Source organism: Phascolarctos cinereus, unplaced genomic scaffold (genome assembly GCF_003287225.1).
Source record: "Phascolarctos cinereus isolate Bilbo 61053 unplaced genomic scaffold, phaCin_HiC Scaffold_2;HRSCAF=192, whole genome shotgun sequence".
Classification (NCBI taxonomy): Eukaryota; Metazoa; Chordata; class Mammalia; order Diprotodontia; family Phascolarctidae; genus Phascolarctos; species Phascolarctos cinereus.
The window spans coordinates 256,402,727-256,417,909 of record NW_027555625.1 but is presented as its reverse complement, the minus strand read 5'-3'; the positions used below and the strand labels follow the sequence as shown (position 1 = coordinate 256,417,909).

General features: G+C 35.8%; 1 protein-coding gene across 1 annotated transcript; it reads right to left on the bottom strand.

Annotated features, from left to right (window-relative positions):
- Window positions 1–3,620: 3,620 nt before the first annotated feature.
- Window positions 3,621–10,077, bottom strand: LCN1 (lipocalin 1). Its single transcript, XM_020981851.2, has 6 exons — window positions 9,909–10,077; window positions 7,494–7,612; window positions 7,113–7,183; window positions 5,979–6,089; window positions 5,039–5,146; window positions 3,621–4,834 (listed from the first exon to the last, which is right to left on the bottom strand). The coding sequence occupies exons 1-6, from the start codon at window positions 10,056–10,058 to the stop codon at window positions 4,809–4,811; spliced, it is 585 nt and encodes a 194-aa protein (XP_020837510.2). The 5' UTR covers window positions 10,059–10,077; the 3' UTR covers window positions 3,621–4,808.
- Between the last annotated feature and the right edge of the window lie 5,106 nt (window positions 10,078–15,183).

Below are 15,183 nucleotides of genomic sequence, written 5' to 3'. Positions count from 1 at the left end.
CTATGAACTAGCACTTAATGGCAATGCAACAGGGTCCTAAATGTACTGTCAGCCAAAGGTCCTCTGCAACCAGTTGTCCCACCCCTACATTCTTTGGACTGAGAACTTTTGACGTGATGCTGCCAATGCAATTGCCCCCCAGGTGTAGTCTGTGCTGCCTGCATTGTATGCCCAAGTCTTGCCACCATCCTGGTGAGACAGATCTTTCCTAATCTCCTAAATTGTCTTGGGCTGGAAAAATTGTTTCACCTTATCTTTTGTTGGTCCTGGCACTCCAAAATTTGATTTGCAGTGTTATTTTCAATTTGTTTGGAGGAAAATTTCGAAGAAATTGGTCAAGTGCTGCTCTACTTTGCCATCTTGGCTTTGACTTCTCTTCTTCTTATTTGTTAACTTGCATTGTTATATGATATTTTTCTATCTCTCCAAAGTTGTTTATTTATCCTTTTCTTTCTTGCTTCTCATAAAATCCATGGTTGATCACATATGCTTCAAACTGTGTATCCTTATTCCATGCTGGGAAAAGGAGAATTCCTTTTTTGAATACACATAATGTAACCTAGTTGGAAATCTACAGTTCTGGCCAAATATGCGGGGGGTTTTTCTACCTGGTGGCTTGACAAGCTGGGTAGGTTTGAGAGTATTTTATGCTTGTGGTTCATTTTAATAAGCATTCTAATGTGGTAAAGAAAGAAATCTACATAGAGCTGCATCATTTTCCCTTGGTTAACACTGTAAGAGCTCCTTTTCTGTGGCTATCACCAGGTGGTCTTGAACATTGGATTTCCATACAAATCTTAAGCCTTCTGTGTGAAAAGAACAGAGAGGACCCTTTGGAGAGAATACTGACTAAAGGGAAGGTTATAGCCTTGAAGCAGTCCAGTATGAGAGGAATCAGCCTCTTCCCATTCTAAATTGGTAAGAAAGAATACCTACTTCAGCCACACTCTTTTCTCTATAGTGGCACTTGTTGGTTCCTGGTTAATTTAGTCATGTAAAGAATTCTTTGTTAGTAGTTTACAATTCTTCCCTTGAAAACTGTTTGATCACATCCTTCAACCACTTATCTATTGGTTTTACAAATTTCTATTAGATCCCTATATATCTTGGCTATAAGACTGTTCTCAGGGATATTTGATTCCTCTCTCCCATTGGATCACTTCCCTTCCTATCCTAGTTGTATTAATTTTGTTCAAGCATAATCTTTTCAATTTCATGTAATCAATATTATCTATTTAGGAAAAAAAAACCTTGGCTTGAACTGAATGTGTAATCTGACCCCCAAAAAAGCTAAAAATGGGGGTTGGGAGTGGTAAGATTTTCCAATAAATTTGGGCCTGGAATACTTTGAATCTGTGATAATATTCTGGGAGAATCCACATACAAGTTGAAGATAGTGTCTCCAAGTATTTCTGTTTATTTTGGCTTTGTGCCTTGGTCCTGTATAAGGCTATAGACTATAAACTTTGTGAAGGCAGGGACCATATTTTAACTATAACACACTGTTTGTATATAACAGATGTTTAATAAATATTTGTTGAATTTAAAATTGTATATGCACCATGAAGATGTTCATTAGAAGCTCATGTAAAATGCTTTCTTGGTATCACCTATGTTACCCTATCAAAACCCACCCTTTTTTGGCCACTTCTTCAGTTGAGGCCAAAGGTTTCAGAGAAAGTTCTCTGATGAATCCCAAATTTCATCTCGAGGCATAACTAAGAAAAAAAATATTCAAAATCATTCCAAAAGGCTGGTATACTAGGCTCAAACTAAGCCAGATAATATCTAGTAGTTACCAGGATACTTCATAGCACTAGAGGTTCTAGCAAAAGGAATAACACAAAAGAAAAAAGTAAAAAGAATAAAGAGCGGTAAATAGAAGACAAAAACCATCACAATTTCCTGATGATTTTTTTCTTAGAAAATCCTAAGGAAGAAGTAAGAAAACTAATTGAGATAATCAACAGGATAAAGCATAAGACCACAAAATAACTGCCTCCCCTTAATCACTAGGATTTCTATAAAGAAATAATAAATCTAGGAGCAAAAAATAAGAAGTCCCATTACCAATAACTATAAAATGTATAAAATATCTTACAGCCAATATAACAACATAGACCTAAGACTCATAGAAATAAAATTGCAAAACACTTTAAATTAAGAATAACTTAAGTAACTGGAGGAATATCCAGTATTCATCACCAGGTAATGCCAATATAATAAAAATGATATTATCACCTATATAAATTTCTAGAATTAATGCTACAACAATCAAATTGCCAAGTGGCACTTTATAGATCTAAATAAAATAATATTAGAATTTATTTGGAGGAATAAAATATATAGAATATAAAAAATAATTTAGGAAACTAGAAATGACGAAAGAATAGCACACCCAGATCTCAGACTAAATTATAAAGCAGTATTTGTGAAAATTATCTGATACAAGTTTAAAAATAGGAAGGTAGAAATATGGAATAGATTAGACAAGATTGAACCAGAAACAATGGCAATAATCTAGTATTCAATACACCTGCAAACTTATTAGCTATGGATAACTTCTCTATTTGTTGAGATTTGCTGAGAAAACTAGACAAGTATCTAATAGAAATTAAGTTTAGACCAACATTTTGCATCATTTGCCACAACAAACTCAAAATGGATATAACCTGAATATTAAAGGTCATATAAAAATTAGAAGGCAACTTGATCAGAAAGCTTTTGCAGCTATGACTGGAAAGGGTGAATTCTTAAACAAGATATAGAGATAATCATAGAAAACAAAAATGGATAATTTTAATTTCATGAAATTGAAAAGCTTTTACATAAATAAAATGAACACAAACAGGAGAAATAAGGAAAAGCAACTAATGGAGGAAAACCATTGCATTACATCCCTGACAGGAGCATGATGACTAAGATAGATAGACAATTAATGGAAAGATATAACAACAATTCCTGTTTCCCAATAGATATGTGGTTGAAGATATGAACAAACTGCTCTCAAAAGGAGAATTGCAAACCATTAATACCTTATAAGAGAATATTCTAAATCACTAACTATGAGGAAAGTACAAATCAAAAGAACTCTGAAATTTCACTTCATAATTGAATGCTAGGATTAGTCAATATTATAAAGTTCGTAGAGCACTAATTCATTGTTGATAAAGTTAGGAATCAGTGTAATTAATCTGCAAAATCATTTGAAATTAAACTAAGAAAATGACTAAAATATTTATACTCTGTGTCCTAGAGATCTCATTATGAGGCATATACCAAAAAGAAAAAGTCCTATGTGTATCAAAATATTTACAGTAGTACTTTTTTGTGGTAGCAAAGAACTAAAAACAAAGTAGATGGCTGTCAATTTGGGAATGGCTGAACAAGTTGTAGTATATAAATGCAATGAAATATTATTGCTCTGTAAGAAATAATGAAAATGGTGGATTCAAAGAAGCATTGGAAGACATCTGAAATGATGCAATGTGAAATAAGCAAAATAACAACAGCAGCAAAACAATGAAACTGAATTATGTGTTTATATGTAAGTGATTCAAAAATAAAAGATGTCAATAGGAATTCATTTTTAAAGAAATTGTATAGATACAAACTGGAAATCTTGCATTATGTATTTTTTATTCTTTACATTAAGATTCAAATAATTAATTACATAAGTACAAGGGAAATTGAGCATAGCAGAAACACATATGGGGAGGGGGACACAAGATATCTAACTTCAAATTCCATTCTAGGTCTTGGTTGATCAAAAATTAATATAAATCAATAGTATGATGTAACTTGTAATGTCTGTGTGTATGTATATACACACAAATAAGACACATATATACAATTGTGGTTATACTAATGTTATACAGATCATTGGTGTTAGTTTTTCCATTTGGTTCTTCTTTGCACATACTACATTTGGATACTTTTTCAGTTCTGGGCACCACCTTTTAAAGGGGATGTTGATTTAAAGGAGTTCTTTAACGAGAGGGTGATGACTTATTTGTAAGGAGTCCAAAAACCATGCTCTATAAGAAATGTTAAAAAGCCTTCAGGTGTTTGACCTGGAGAGGAAGAGAGCAAGAAAGATATAGAACTTGGGAATTTAAAACTGGAAGAGACTTTGGAAGGTGACTTTCACCTTGTTCAATCTCCCATCCAATATAGGTAAGAATCCTTTCAGTGAGGAAGAATTTGTGACAGATGATTAACCTGATTCTTCAGGATAATAATAATGATAATAATAATACTAATTGTAAAGGGGAGTAATAGTAACTATAAAGGAGAGAAATGCAATGGGAATGTCTAAAAAAGAGCAAAATAGAAGTTTTCATCCCTTAAACTGACACTTTATTCACGTTTTGAGATGGAAAATCAAACAATGATGGATTCCTGAGCCACATCCAGACAATGGTCTTCTCTCCCCAAGGCAGCTGCCTCTTGGTGTCTGGTAGAAGATAGAGAGAAGGAAGGAAGAAGGGGAAGAGCACCCAAGAACAGGATTGAACCAGGTGAATAGAAGAGGAAAAATAGAAGGGAAGAAGAAAATGATGCTCAGAAGAACTAGAGGTGAAATAACGATACTAGAAGCACTACCATTCCTATTTTCAGTTCTAGTTTTTGGGGAGGAGTGAAGGATAGAGCAGCAAGCACTACAATGGCCTTGGAACTAAACAAGGTCTTCCATGATTCAATAATGTCATCCAATGCCACAGCTGGATTTCAGAGCACAAACCACCACTCTTAGAGTATAGCCCTAAAATCAGATGTCACAAACCTGCATGCTGGTGCCAACTTCCCTACTCTAAGAGGCGGCTACATGGATCTGTGGAGAAAAAGCAAAATATCAATGATTCTCTAACACAAACTCCCACAAATATTCAGTATGCCACCATCCTGCATGAAAAATAAATAGAGAGCTGTCTGTTAGGATGATATTTTGATCTGTAGATATTTATTTTCCAATGAATTATCTCCATCGTTACAGGGAAATTGGAAACAAAGGGGGACAAATATCAGAAAGACTTACCAGTTTTTATCAAGTCAATGACATTTTCTTTTTTAAGTCCATGTAATGTATAAATTTCTTCAAATTTACTTTTTATGATTTGATTCAAATCCCCTCCTTTCTGTCGGCCTGTATTTGAAGAATATTATCTGTTACTACAGGTCATGAATTAATAAGTGAATGGAAAAACAAATTAAGCACTTAATATTTTCCAACCAGTCCTCTGAGTACTTTCAATAAAAATAGGAAAATACAGTCTTTGCTTTCAAGGAACTCCTTATGCTGTAGTTAGGAAAGAGAGAACATAAAAAGAAAGTTCTTAGCAGAGAGAATAGAAAAGCCCAGAAATCCTTAGGGTATAACATTTCATTAGATGTCAAGGCCCAAGGTTATGTCAGAAGAAAAGATAGGTGTGTTAGAGATCTGCAAGGAATAGAAACAAGGTCAATGTTAAGATCTAGAAGGTTTTAGGATGCAAAGACAGAGTGCAAGGTAAGACTTGATAGTTCTCCATGTTACCAGAGGGAATAGAGTTTATGTTTCTCATCTCATTCAAGGACCAGTGAAGCCAAACAGTGGGCATTTCTTTCACCTTAAACAAAGAACACCAAGCAGAAACACCAGGTTTTCCATTGCTTTTTGCCTAAAAATCTAGGAAAAATTTTACCTACTCCTCTTTCTTTTTCTTCTAATATCAGATGCATGTTTTAATAGTGGTTAGATAGGATAAAGGAAGGAATGGAATAAGGAAAGAAAGCAAGGATGGAATGGTGACTACAGATGGGCCCTGTCTTACATCCCAGAAAGACTATGAAAATAACAGGTCTTGGTATTTTCAGTAAAGCAGGAGACAAAAAATCATCCCCTGAGTGAGGATGAGAATTGTGGGATTAATGAGAAAGCAAACCTGGATTTGCTGCTGTGGACAGAATTCCAGGGAGAGAGACTAGAGGACACTTACTGTAGAGCTCCACACCTTTGCTTTCCATCCCATGAATCTCATTAGTTGTATAAATCAGGAAATAGTCATTTGGATCAGCAGCTTCCAGATAGATTACATTATTGCCTGGATCTGTAATGGGGTGAGATCAAAATCCCCTTGATAGTACCGGAAGTGAGAACAAACAAGTTCTATATTCAATAACTGCCCCTTCGCTAGGGTATGGCCTGATTCCCCTCATCAGTGGGGAAGATAATACCGCTGCCCTACACCATGACAAGGACCTTGCATTCAGAGTTATTATGATCATTTATCAGTGAAACATTTTAAGTAGGCCATTGACAAATTAGAGCAGATAAGATAGTGAGGAGACTTGTCTGTACCCATCAAGAATTGGTTGATGGACCTGACGATGTATAACTTAGAGAATTTTTTCCAAGGTTTTTCCAGGAAGAAGGATTAGATTATTCTGCTTTCCTCCAAGGGGCAGAACTGAGAATAATGGGTGAAATTTGCAGAGGGACATATTTAGACTTACATAATGAAACATATTCTAACAATCTGTATTGTCAAGAAATGGAAAGATCTTCCTTAGAAGATAGAGGCTTTCCCAGCATTCCTATACTGGTGTACTGTTGCTGTTTGTGTCTATTTGAGCTATAGAAAAATATTGTTCTGTCTTCTGTTTCTCTATTCTGTTGTAAATTAATTTTTCAAGATTAAATTAATAAATGTGCCTATTTAATGAATACACCCTGGCATCTAGTTGGACGAGTACTAGACTTGAAGACAAGGTTAGGATTGACATTCCAATTCTTCTTCAATTTACAAACTGCATGATCTCAGGCAAGATACTTTCCTTCTCTAAACCTGTTTTCTTATCTGAAAAATGAATCTGAAAAAATATAATAATATAAAACCTACCTCACAGGATGGTTTTGAGAATTAAACATTAATTTTTGTAAAGCATTTAGTAAACTATAAAATGGTATCTAAGTGTTATTTTTAATTCTCTTGGATGATAATAATAGCTCATATTTTCAAACACAAAGTACTTTTAGTTTGTTACCTCATTTGATCCAAGAACAAGATTAGAACTTAGTAAAAGAACACATTCATGAGCCTAAAACAACAATAAGAGTTATTGATACATACATCGGAGTTTGTATTTATTGTTTTCCAACTTGTAAGCAAGCACTGGCACTTGACTACATTCACCATTTCTCCTAGAAAAGGGAAAAAAAACACTTTGAGCTTAGACTTAAGTCAGGGGCCTTGGGGATACCCTGCTGACCAGCGTGCCTTGGGAAGAAAGCTATCGCTTATTTTGGTGATTCTTCTCCCCTTCCTCATAATTACCCTGTCATCAGTCAATGCCAGCCCCCAAGGTAACTTATTCTCTTTATATTACAGCCCCATTATAATCCTGGGAATGTTGATAAGGGATTTCCCATCTTCAGCCCTGAACTAGCCTTTGTGTAGGGAAGCCCAGAACTATGACCCAGCAGCTTGTCATCACTCTCTCATCAGACATACCTGAGGGTGAAGTAAAATATCAGATTGTTTGCTTTCATGTCAATACTGTGGATAAAAGCTGCAATGTTGCTTCCCACCTCACTGGAGGCCAAGAATAAAGGATACCACCTTCCTACAAGCTATGGAGAAATATTTTAGTAAAAGGAGTGGAAAGGAAGGATGAACAGAGAAGAAAGTCACCAGGCTGGGAGTGGGGGAGAAGGCTTTGTGTGGACTTACCCTAATGTGGCAGGGGTCTGAGAAGAAGAGATAAGGCTCTGACCCAGTTAGAAGGAACCCTGCTTCTTGTGATCTCTGAGGGCAGGTATGTCTATTGGCTTTACGGCCCCAAGGAGAAATACAGTATGGTGAATTCAAGGGATGCTACATTCTTTGCCTGATACAGAGAGACAGAGCTAGATTTCCTCGTATGGTTTCTGAGGTCCCCTGACATTGTGCACCAGCAGGATCTCATGCCAACATGGGAGCTGGAACCTCATTTTCCTATTAAGTGATTCTGCCCACTCTGAAGTGCTGTCTGTACAGGTAGGTATGCCCTCTGAGTGTACAGGGGCTGGGGAAATGTTTTGTTTGTCAGAGAGGGATTTCTCCTCATATGTACCTCAGTGGAGATAGTCCAAAAACAAGGGCCCACAATGAAATTGTAGTGTTAATGAGATGCAACCAATTGATGTTATTTTAAGGTGCCAGAGTCTCTCATTGGGTCAAGAAAGAATAATTTTATTGGTGGAAGGTACTCCATGTAAGTCACTTCCTCTTTCAAGGCAGACCAACATCTTGCCTGTTTTGGGTGATGAAGAGTATAGTGACTTCATTAGGGTCAAGAATAAATATATTCCAGAGACTATACTTCAACTTAGAAGCCCAGCTCTCTATCTACCACAGTAGGCAGCTTCCATAATAATAATAATTATAATAACAAAAATAATGATGATGATAATAACTGACATTTCTATATTGCTTACAATTTTGCCCATTATTTTACATATTTTGCCACAATTGATTTGTAACAACATATTCCATTGTTGTCCCCATTTTACAGATGAGGAAACAGGCTTAAAGTGCCTTGCCCAGGGTCCAACAGTTGGTATATGTCTGAGTCTGGAGTTGAACCTGGGTTATCCTAACTCTTAGTTCAATGTTATATCCACTGCACCAGCTGTAAACCAGGGTGTTGCACCAGGTCACTTCCAAGGTCATCATCATCGTCCATGGTTCTAGGGGCAAAAAAGTCTTGTTCTACACTGTTTTTAATTTCCTTATTTTTTTAAAAAACTAGCTAGTGTTGTAGTGTGGGAAGAAAACTCATCTGGGCACCAGGAGACATAAAGCAATTCTTAGATCTGTCATGTATCTAACAATGCAACTCAATTCCCCAACTTGGACTTCATGGTTTTTTAGCTATAAAATGGGAGGGTTGACCCATATGGTCTTTGATATGCCTTCTTGCCCTGACATTTTGGGTCTCTCTAACAGAGCAAAAGCTATTTTTACCTGGCCTTCTTTAAGTTGAAATCTTTATTAAGCTCTTATTTACAAACATCAATCAAGTGCAAATGAGGAAAAGGAGGTCCAGAGGTTAAGTGAACTACCCAGGTTCATCATGCTGACAAGTGTATTAGTCAGAATTCAAACCCAGGTCTTCTGGACTCTCCTTCTCTATCCAATTCATAACATTGCCTTTCTCTAATAGTGTTCTTTTCTTTCCGTCATGCTGCCTACGATTTTGTATAATTACTCTCAATTCTTTGAGCAGACAACGGTAGAATTATGTAAAATACTACCCAAGGTTTAAAAATTGTAAACAAATAATCCACAAAGGGGCCTTAGCAGTAGCCAACAACTTCTCTTACCTATTATCACCTTCACATCCCCTTCTTCCCTTCTCCTCCCCCTGAAAAAAATGCTAAAAAATGATTTATCTAGGTTGATTTACATCACCATAGCTTCCAGTCAATCTCCAAGACAGAGAACTGACCTGTTGATATTAGAAATTATTCTCAAAGTTTATAAATATGCTATGGTCACATACACATATGCATAGACATACACGCAGACGGCTGGTTTAAATGACTAAACAAGGTCAAGGAGACTTAACATTCAGTATCTTGGAGCAGCTGCATTTAAGATGGATTAATTGGAAGTAAACACAAAAAAATTATGAATCATCCTTTCCAAAGAGAAAGAATCCATTTGTACCTCAGAAGGTTAAATCACAGTAACTGAAATATATACAAAGACACATGCACTCACACACAAGTTCAGACTTTAAATGTTTTGTGGTTTTGAAATGCTAACCAAAGCCCAGATCGTGCTTTCGGTACTAACTCTAGTACTGCCTTGCTTTGTTTCATGTCTCTAAACCCCCTCTTCAATCCCATGTCAATCTATGCAATTCTTTTTACCCTCTTGTACCTTGTTGAAATTGATGTCATTTACTGAACCAGTGGCCTTGACCTGGAGGGTACAGACCAGGGCCAGGCCCATAGTCAATAGCAGAAGTCTCATCCTTAGAGCCTTTATTTCTTTATCTCCAAGGAAGAATAAAATATGGATCCTGTGCATGTTCCCGGCTATCTCTCACCTCTGCTTTTATATCCCCTCTGAGACTTGGGTTCCCCACTAAATTAACCCAGAAAGACCTCTCATTCCCCATAATGGCTTTTCCTTCATTGGAAATTTGCCAATCATTAGCTATTCTTCAATAATTCCAAGGACAGCAGCTGTCCATCCCCTGCGGAACCTACTGTTCTCTTTCTCCAAAGTTCATTTCCAAGACCAACAGAACACTTTGTAATGGGCTGACTTCCAAATAATTATTTGTGCTCAATCACACGTTGTATTTGAGGAGGTTGGATTAAATCTCTGATCCATCCCTGAGGCCTTTCTGAACTAAAGGAAGGAAAAAGTGGGAAGTCTTTCTTGAATCCACTTGAATTATCATTTCTTTCTATTGTATCTTCTCAGATTTCAGGTCTCCATTTGCACTGTTTCTCTGTGTTTAGTGATATATCACTGTGTCACAACTCATAAGAGATGTACATCTCTGAGTGTGTGCATCTATGTAACTACCCTGTCTATTAGACAGAAAACTCCGAAAGAAAAAGACTGTGTCTTCAATTTATTATTTAGTATCTTACTACGGTGCCTTATACAGGGTTCTGGCTCAATTTATACTAGTACTTCACTATAATACCCTGTTATTTCATGTGTTCTCATTCCACCAACTTCTTCCTAACTAACCAGGTCTTTGAGACTTGGTGTGACTGGAAAAATTCATCATCCTGTGGACAATCTACTGATGGGCCTTTTTGAAATAAACTAAGCTTGGGCCTTGAGTAACTTCAACCTTTTCTCCAAGCTGTTCCTTCTTGGTAGAATGTGCCAGAATTTAGGATTATATGGCTGAGACTTTGAGGACCTAGAGTATCTTCTATCTGATGATGAAACAACAGAGTAGGAATTTAGTGAAAGAGTGCTCCCTCAAAAAACAGCCAATGATTGTGGTATGTAACCCAGGGCAAGTCATTTAATTTCTCTGAGACTCAGTTTCCTCATCTATAAAATGGGAATAATAACACTTACCTGTTAGAGTCATTGAGAGAATCAAATGAGATGATATTTGTAAAGCATTTTGCAAACCTTAAATTGATAGATAAATGTTAATTAGTATTAGAATATGCTAAGAGTTTCTTTAAGGAAAGCATTATAATGTCAATGTAAGTTCTTATTATTCTTGGATCTTTTTTCACCTCATTTTTATACTTTAAAGTTTATTCTTTACAGTAATTCAACGAACAGATTTTTCAATATTCTATAAACAAAGAATTGTACATGAAACTATGAACTTTAGGAACTTCACTTGGTACTTCTTTAAAAGTACATATAACATTTAGCATATTAGCAACAAGATTGTCTTCCTGTAGTATTCCTGATTCAGGAAGTCTAGCTGAGATTCAAGATTGGAATGAAATGAGATACTCATGGAATATGTAGTAATTAGAAACAATTAGCGACAAAATTATATTCAGACTTGGGAAAGGATATTCATCAAGGACACACCATTAATACAATTGAACATTGTCAGTCTAATGATTATCACTCAGTGGATCAGTCAATCAATGAGAATTTATTTAGTGTTTACTATGTACTTGGCACTGTGCCTCCTTCCCTGCCTCTGTCTTTCTTGTTAGTCCACTGGTCAGAAGCCTGAGAGAGGAACAGGTTTCTGATTTCTTGATTTTTTTTTTGTACTTACTTTCCAAGAAGTTCTATCATTATCCCAACATGTATAATTTTAAAATAATATGTAGCCTAATCTGCATAGGATAAATCTTTAAGATATTGAGCTCCTATAGCCCTTCTGAATATCCTCCTACTCTCTTCAATGTACTTTTTAAATGTTCCATTGACATTCTTTTCTTTCTTTTCTTTTGTATCACTGTAACCACCCTCCAAGCATTGCCACCTTTGCTGCTTAATCCAAATAGAAACCTTCCACTATAACACATAGGTGTAGTTAAGCAAAACAAATAATACATTGGCCATGTATAGAAATGGATGTCTTTTTGTACAACTCTAGTCTCATTGCTTGTCTGCCAAGAAGTGAGAAGCATGTTTCACTTTTGGTTTTCTGAAACCATGATTAGAGATTGCATTACTTGGAATTCTTAAGGCTTATAACATTATTTTCCTTTACATTATTGTAGTCATTATATAAATTGTATATCCCCACCACTTGAGAAAATAAAAAGAAATTCTTATAACACATATACATTAAGTAAAATAAATCCTTGCATTGTCCATGTCCAAAAACATGTGTCTTGTTCTGGACCTCGCTGTCAGGAGAAAGGTAATCTGCTTCATCATCTGTCCTCTAGAAGTCTGGTTGGTGATTGCTTCAATCAGAATTCTTAAACCTTAATTAACCTTCAGCGTTGTTTTTCTTTTTTAATAGTATTTTATTTTTCCCCAGTTACACATCAAGAAAAATTTTTAGTATTCATTTTTACAAGATTTTGAGTTCCAAACTTTTTTACCTATCTACCTCCCCTTCCCCTTTCTGAAAATGGTAGGCAATTTAATAATAGTTTATACATGTGCTATCACACAAAAATATTTCCATATTAGTCACAGTCATGAAAAAGAAACAGATCAAAAGGAAGAAAAAAAAACATGAAAAAGAATACAGTGAAAAATATACAGTGGATAGAGCACCAGCCATGAAATCAAGAGGACCTGAGTTCAAATCCGGATTAGGACACATAACACTCACTAGCTGTGTGACTCTGGGCAAGTCACTTGACCCCAATTGCCTCACCAAAAAAAAAGAAAAAATATCCTTCAATCTGCATTCAGAATCCATCAGTTCTTTATCTGGATATGGATAGCATTTTCATTTGTGAGTCTTTGTACTTGTCTTGGACAATTGTGTTGCTGAGAAGAGCTGAGGTGATCATCACACAGTGTTGTTGATACTGTGTGCAATGTTTTTCTGGTTCTACTCATTTCACTTTGCATCAGTTTGTACAAGTCTTTCCAGATTTTTCTGAAATCTATCTGTTAATCATTTCTTATTGCACAATAGTATTCCATTACATTCATATACCACAGCTTGTTCAGTCACTCCCAAATGATGCGCATCCTTTCAATTTCCAATATTTTGCCACACAAAAAGAGCTGCTATAAATATTTTTGAAGATATAGGTCCTTTTCCCATTTTTATGATCTCTTTTGGATGTATACCTAGTAGTGATATTTCTGGATCAGAAGGTATGCACAGTTTTATAGCCCTTTGGGCAGTTCACAACTCCACCAAAAGCGCATCAGTGCCGCAATTTTCCCACAACCTCTCCAACATTTATCATTTTCGTTTTTTGTCATATTACACAATCTGGTAGGTGTGAGATGGTACCTCAGAGTTGATTTCATTTACATTTCTCTAACCAAAAGTGATTGAGAGCACTTCTTCATATGCCTATAGATAGCTTTGATTTCTTCATCTGAAAACTGCCTATTCATATCCTTTCTCATGTATCAATTGGGGAATCACTTGTATTCTTATAAATTTGACTCAGTTCTCTATTTATTTTAGAAATGAGACCTTTATCAGAGACACTTGCTGTAAATATTGTTTCCCAACTTTCTGCTTTCCTTCTAATCTTAGTTGCATTGGTTTTTTGTACAAAAGCTTTTTAATTTAATAAAATCAAATTACCTATTTTACATTTTCTAATGCTCTCTATCTTTTCTTTGGTCATGAATTCTTCCACTCCCCATAGACCTGACAGGTAGACTATTCCTTGGTCTTCTAATTTGCTTATGGTGTCACCCTTTGTGTCTAAATCATGCAAAAAGTCTGTCATACATAACTTTTCTAATATTTTATTTACCTCTTTGTTTCCTTCTTATTTATTTTTTGGTTGGAATTATTGAGTTTTGAGAGGGGACAGTTGAGGCCCCCACTAGTATAGCTTTGCTGTCTATTTCTCCCTGTAATTCATTTAACTTCTTTAAGAATTTGGATGTTATACCACTCAGTGCATATATCTTTAGCATTAATATTGCTTCATTTTCTATGATACCTTTTATCAAGATGTAGTTTCCTCCCTTATCTCTTTTAATTAGGTCTATTTTTGCTTTTATTTTGTCCAAGATCAAGATTGTTACCCCTGCTTTTTTTTTTTACTTCAGCTAAATCACAATAGATTCTGCTCCAGCCCCTTACCTTTATTCAGTGTGTGTCTCTTTACTTCAAGTGTGTTTCTTGTAAACAACATATTTTAGGATTCTGGTTTGTGATCCACTCTGCTATCTGCGTCTGTTTTATGGGAGAGTTCATCCCATTCATATTCACAGTTATAATTACTAACTGTGTATTTCCCTCCATCCCAGTCTTCCTCCTCTTTGTCCTCTCTCTCCTTTCCCTCTTTCCCTCCTCACCAGTGTTTTGCTTCTGTCTACCATCTCCCCTGGTCTGCTCTCCCTTCTGTCAGTCCCCACTTTTCCTTTAGTTGATAGCCTCCCCTCCTATTTCTCTGTTGGGCAAGATAGATTTCTATATTTAACTGATTATGTATATTGGCTCTTTGAGCAAATGCTGATGAGAGTAAGGATCAAGTGATTGTTGTCACCTACCCTCTCATCTTCCCCTCCACTGTAATAAGTCTTGTATCTCTTCATGTAAAATAATTTACTCTATTCTACCTCTCCCTTCCTTCTGTACCCATTGTATTCTTCTTTCTCATCCTTTAATTTTTTGATGTCATTCCTTCATATTCACCTTATACCTGTGACCTCTGTCTATGTATATCCCTTCTTGATGTACTATTAGTGATATTTTAAGAATAGCAAGTATCATCTCATGAAGGTATGTAAGTAGTTTAGCTCTATTGAATCCCTTATGTTTTATTTTCCCTTTTCACCTGCTTATGAATCTCTTGGGTCTTGATATTGGAGGCCAGTTTTTCAGTTTAGTTCTGGTCTTCTCCTTATGAAAGCTTGAAATATCTTCTATTTCATTGAATGATTATTTTTTTCCCTTGCTGTATTATGCTTAACTTTGCCAGGTAAGCGATTCTTGGTTGTAGTTCTAGCTCCTTTCCCTTCTGGAATATCATGTTTCATGACCTCTAATCCTTTAATGTTGCAACTGCCAAGTCCTATGTGATCCTGGTTGTGATTCCTTGAT